The following is a 4,636-nucleotide window of genomic DNA, read 5'->3' as shown; positions in this document are numbered from 1 at the left end:
CCAGTGGTGGTACAAAGGATGATAATGCAGTTCCAATGATGGCTCTTTCCTGTGCCTTCCTGATGCTCCCAGAGTTTGTGGGCTGCAGCCATCGTCATAGGTAGACCTGGTTTTTACCTCAACTCCCCAGGACTCAGGGCCCACTGGTGTTCCTAAGAGTTCCTGTGACTTGGCAGCTGTAGGATACATGGCTGTGAGAACAAGGGAGATGGGTTCAGGACCTCTTTTTGGAGCCTATTAGGGCTGTGCTGGGGTAGGGGGAAGCAGCCCTGGAAACAGAACATATTGCATTGCATGTCCCTGGGTCCAAGGCATGTGGAACAAAGGGGTGGAAATTGTAAATCTTTGCTCTGCCTTCTGTTAGGGATGATAGGAGGGACAAGGCAGGCAGTGAAAGGGAGGAGCTAGACAGAGCATTGGCCAACATCCCAGGGACTCCTTGAGATAGGGCTGTGTGGGATGCAGAGCTTTGGAGGGTGTCCCCGCACCAGCTGTCACCCTGCCACCCATGTGTTGCTGGCCTCCAGGGCTGACACCAGACAGCATGCTCCTGAAGGCATCCCTGCTTCTGGGGCTCATTGTGCTGATGCCTCATGTTTGCAGTCCCAGCTTTGTGGACATTAGTAGGAGATCAAATTACTTCACCCTGTGTGTTGAGTTTGCAGTATTTCATTTCAACCAAGTCTACCCAGATGAGTATGCATATAAGCTGCTGTGGGTGCGGCGAAGCCAGCACAAGGTGAGTAGTGTGTCCTCACTCCATGTGGCTCCATGTTTGCCCTGAGACCACACTTGGGGGTGGGTGGGTCCATGATGTACAAGAAAGATCAATGGATGTTTTAATTTTGTAAATATTATTTAAAAAGTTATAAGATTTCATTAGAAATGCTTCAAGTTTCTGATTTGTTTCCTTCATGAGCAAGGCTCCTGAATAACAGAGGAGAGATGGAAAGAAGTTGAGCAGAAAGCAAGCATGGAAGGCAGAGATCCAGCTGCATAGTGAGGGAGGGAAGAACAGCCACCAGTGAGGTAGCTGGGACAAGCCAGAGCAGCAGGGACAGATGAGAAATGAGAAGGACTAAGAGAAGGGATAGCTGGTAAACACAAGCCCAAGAAGGAAAGGCATCACAAAGGCTGATCTGTGATGCTCAGTTAAGCTTCATGAAGCACTGTGGATCCAGGGCTGAGCAGGAGGCAGTAGAGAAGACAGATTGGGACATGTTCTTGTTGGGCTGTGATGCTGGTGAGGACAGGTCGACAGCCCTGGAGTTCATGAGTGGAATAGTGGAAGGCTGGGGAAAAGAGGTAGGTGTGGGGGCCCAGGGACAAGGGGAGGCCGAGAGCCTGGGGGTTGGTCAGAGAAGGCATCTCAATGGTGGGTACTCCTGGAAAAACCCAGTCACATGGAGGTTGGGGATGAGAAGGGCAGGCAGCTCCAGAGAGAACCCTGGATGGGGACAAGCAAAGTGTATCTGTGCAGACAACCTGAAGTTCTGTGGATGGGAGTTACAGAAAAGGAGATGCAGAGAGGAAGGAGTGCAGGGGGAGGTGGGGCTGGAGACACCTTTAGGGCCCCAGGTGAAAATCTGAGATGTTATCCTTAGAGATATGAAGATCCATGGAAGGAAGTCATTCAGGGCTCAAAAGCCCATGTCAGGCTGAGACTAGGATGCAGGGGGATAGTATCCTGGTCACTGGGAAGAAGTGGCTGGCTGGCTTCTGCATCTGCTGAAGGTTGATGGGGGTGCACTGGTGTGAGGGTGTACAGACATGGGATGGACCCCTAGTGTTTTCCCAGAACACATGGGTGTGCAGTGACTCTATCAATTGAAAAGACAACATAGCAAGGTTGGAGGAGACATGAACAGATCTGGGCAAGACACATTGCATTTAGGATTCCAGAAACAGCCTATGCAGAAGAAGACTGTGGGGTATAGAGCCTTAAGAGTAGGGAAGAAGTTGGGCCTGATGAAAATGTGGGAGTCCTTAGCCTCTGTTGGGCAAATCTTTCCCACTGTTGTTTATTCTTATCACATTGTACTTTCTTTGAACAGAATACAAACTGCTATCCAGACCTCATTCTGTCCATGCCAAGATTCTGGTCCTTGCATGAACAACCCTGAGCCAGGCAGCATGCCTGGTGGGCCCTGGTAGGGAGGGTCTCACATCTGCACCACACTCCTGAGGACACTGGGTGTGGGCCCTTCCTTGCACAGCACCCCCGGGCTTCCCTCAGTCTCTCCCATTTTCTGACTCTCTGCCTCTTCCTTGAATGGCAGCCAGACCTGAACACCTGGAGGCCACAGGAGCTCCTTGGGCATGGGTAGTATGCCTGTGCTCCCAGCCACCGTGTCCTGGTCCAGTGACCATGCAAGTGAGGCTGGGGGGTGCATGACTCCATGTGCACATGTGTGTTTGAGAGTGTGTTGTTGGTGTGCATTGGGGCATGAGTGGGTATCATGTGTCTGTTTCAGGAATTGAGCCCCAAATGAAGTCAACCTTCTAGATAATTCCAGGTCAGTCCAGTGAGAGACAGGTTCCTCCCTATGGTGATTTCTGGTAACATTTCTATGTTTGAGTTCTTGAGTTTTCAGGCACTTCTATTTAACGAGATGAAATAGTAACTTTTAATAACCTCTGATAGAAGCTTAACAAAGATGTGGAACAGCAACTGCCCTATAAATATCCAAATGAGCTTTAGCAAGAAGAGCCCTTTTGGGTAGTCAGCTCCCACATGAAGAGGCAAGCATTCCCAGCCCCCAAACCCCCCTACACTCCCATCTAGATGTTGCCCTGGAAGGAATGGCCAGCTCCAATGGCTAATCAGTAGATTACCACACCCGTGTTACCCTGCCCTCCAGAGGAAGACTCACTGGCGTGTTCACCTTGTGTCTGGCCAATGCTGCCCAGGCTATGACTGAGAAATCAGTGGTGCCATCAGTGTTGCTGTAGCCTGAGAAGACTCCTTTGGTCCTATGAGCCTCTTACCTCCTTATCTCCTGTGTATTCATGTGTGGATGTGACTAGCAGGTACAGGTCATCAGGAGCAGCGCCACAGGGAAGACCCTACTACATGCTTCAGGTGCATTTAGGAATATCTTTTTTTGAAAAAAAAAATAGAGACTCTTAAGTCTCTATTTATTATAAATCAATTTAAAAATAAGAAAAATAAGAGACATCGTACAAATGTCCTTATTCATTTACATACATACATTCACAGTTGTTGCCTGTTTTCCTTTTGGTTCTCTGTTTTTCTTATTAATGCAAAGTATTTCACTGAAGTTCCTACAATTTTTCTTAACAGAAGTTTACCATGATATATTTAATGGAATTGGAGTTGGGACAAACCATTTGTGCAAAACAGGATGAAGATCTGGACAACTGCCCCTTGCAAGAAGGCCCACGAGAGAAAAAGGTTTGAGAATATGATGAGCATTCATATAAAGGAGGGTTGATGGGAAGAGGCTTAGGGAAGTTGTCAGGGATGATAATGGGACAGAGAGACAGTCCTGGCTTCTCTCCTTCCAGGTTCCAGGGTTCCCCACTGAGGGAGAATGTCGTTATTCTAGGCCAACAGAGCTGCTCCCAGGAGAGCAGCCAGCTGAGTGCTGTGCTCACAGCTGGCCTGTGTAAGGACCTTCTTGTGTCATTATCTATAAGATGATCTTATCTAGGGGAATTGGACCCTGGGCATGAACCTGAGTCAGGACGATGCCCTCAGTGGGGAATTCTAGCCTGAGGGGCAGCCTCCCTTCCAGATGGGTTTGCAGCAGCTGGACCCTCAGTGGGCAGTCTGCAAGCTCCCTCAGAGCTCATGGGGGCAGGGGCATCCAGGCAGTGTTATGGGTACTGGCAGGACCCCTGGAGGGCAAGCTATGGTCCCACCAGACACCCTCTCAGGAGCCTCTGTACCACATATGTACGTTCAGCAACTCCTGCCTGTCATTCTGGTGGAGGCTTGAGCTCCTCAAATCCTGCCCTAGGCCACTGTTTCTTTTTGCTTTACATCATTTGTAGTTTTTCATGCACCTTGAACTCCTTCTCAGTCCTTCGTGCTAAGTGCTCTCCATGTGTTAAACTGTTCTAATCTCATGATTGCTTTTTTCCTTTTCAGGTGGACTGCACCTTTATTGTGGATGTCAGACCATGGTTTTCCCAGTTCTCCCTCCTGAACAGTACCTGTGTGCAGAAATAGGCAGAGTAGCAGCCCCTGGCTCCTCAGGCAGGAGTTCCTTTCCCTCTAGAGAGCAACAGTCAGTCTATAGTCCCCGGTCTGTTCAGTATCAGGGGAATTAAAGGTATCTCAGAGCACTTTCTGGGTCTCTGTCTGTTTTGCACTATCCCACATCTTTTATATTATATTTTATAAATGCTGCTTCCCCCCATGACAAGGGGTGGAGAATTGACCATCATTATTGCTCTTACCTTGGCTATAGGTGCAGAGTGTTGGGTCAGTCAGAATCCCCATCTCAAGGGAGGCTGCCCTAGTGGTTCTTGCAGGGTCCCCACTGGTTGGTTGATGTATTTATTCATCCATCCCTCCATTCTTTTTTTTGTTAATAATAAATTTATTTTTTATTGGTGTTCAGTTTGCCAACATACAGAATAACACCCAGTGCTCATCCCGTCTTAGTGC

At 48.7% G+C, this 4,636-nt stretch overlaps 1 protein-coding gene across 1 annotated transcript; it reads left to right on the top strand.

Annotated features, from left to right (window-relative positions):
• The first annotated feature begins 454 nt into the window (after window positions 1-454).
• LOC144297813 (putative cystatin-15) lies at window positions 455-4,311 on the top strand. The gene is made up of 3 exons (XM_077871941.1): window positions 455-739; window positions 3,305-3,415; window positions 4,115-4,311. Exons 1-3 carry the CDS (start codon window positions 509-511, stop codon window positions 4,193-4,195), a joined length of 423 nt encoding a protein of 140 aa, XP_077728067.1. The 5' UTR covers window positions 455-508; the 3' UTR covers window positions 4,196-4,311.
• Window positions 4,312-4,636: the final 325 nt, after the last annotated feature.

The sequence above is a fragment of the Canis aureus genome, chromosome 26, assembly GCF_053574225.1.
Source record: "Canis aureus isolate CA01 chromosome 26, VMU_Caureus_v.1.0, whole genome shotgun sequence".
Lineage (NCBI taxonomy): Eukaryota > Metazoa > Chordata > Mammalia > Carnivora > Canidae > Canis > Canis aureus.
Note: the sequence above shows the minus strand (reverse complement) of the source record. Positions and strands in the feature narration are given on the sequence as shown.

What these genes read in the sequence shown, in the direction of transcription:
- LOC144297813 (XM_077871941.1), top strand. Translation starts at nt 509, where the DNA reads ATGTGTTGCTGGCCTCCAGGGCTGACACCAGACAGCATGCTCCTGAAG. An exon ending in TGCGGCGAAGCCAGCACAAG is followed by an intron (nt 740 to 3,304) that starts GTGAGTAGTGTG and finishes TTTTCTTAACAG; the next exon opens with AAGTTTACCATGATATATTT. An exon ending in AAGGCCCACGAGAGAAAAAG is followed by an intron (nt 3,416 to 4,114) that starts GTTTGAGAATAT and finishes TTTCCTTTTCAG; the next exon opens with GTGGACTGCACCTTTATTGT.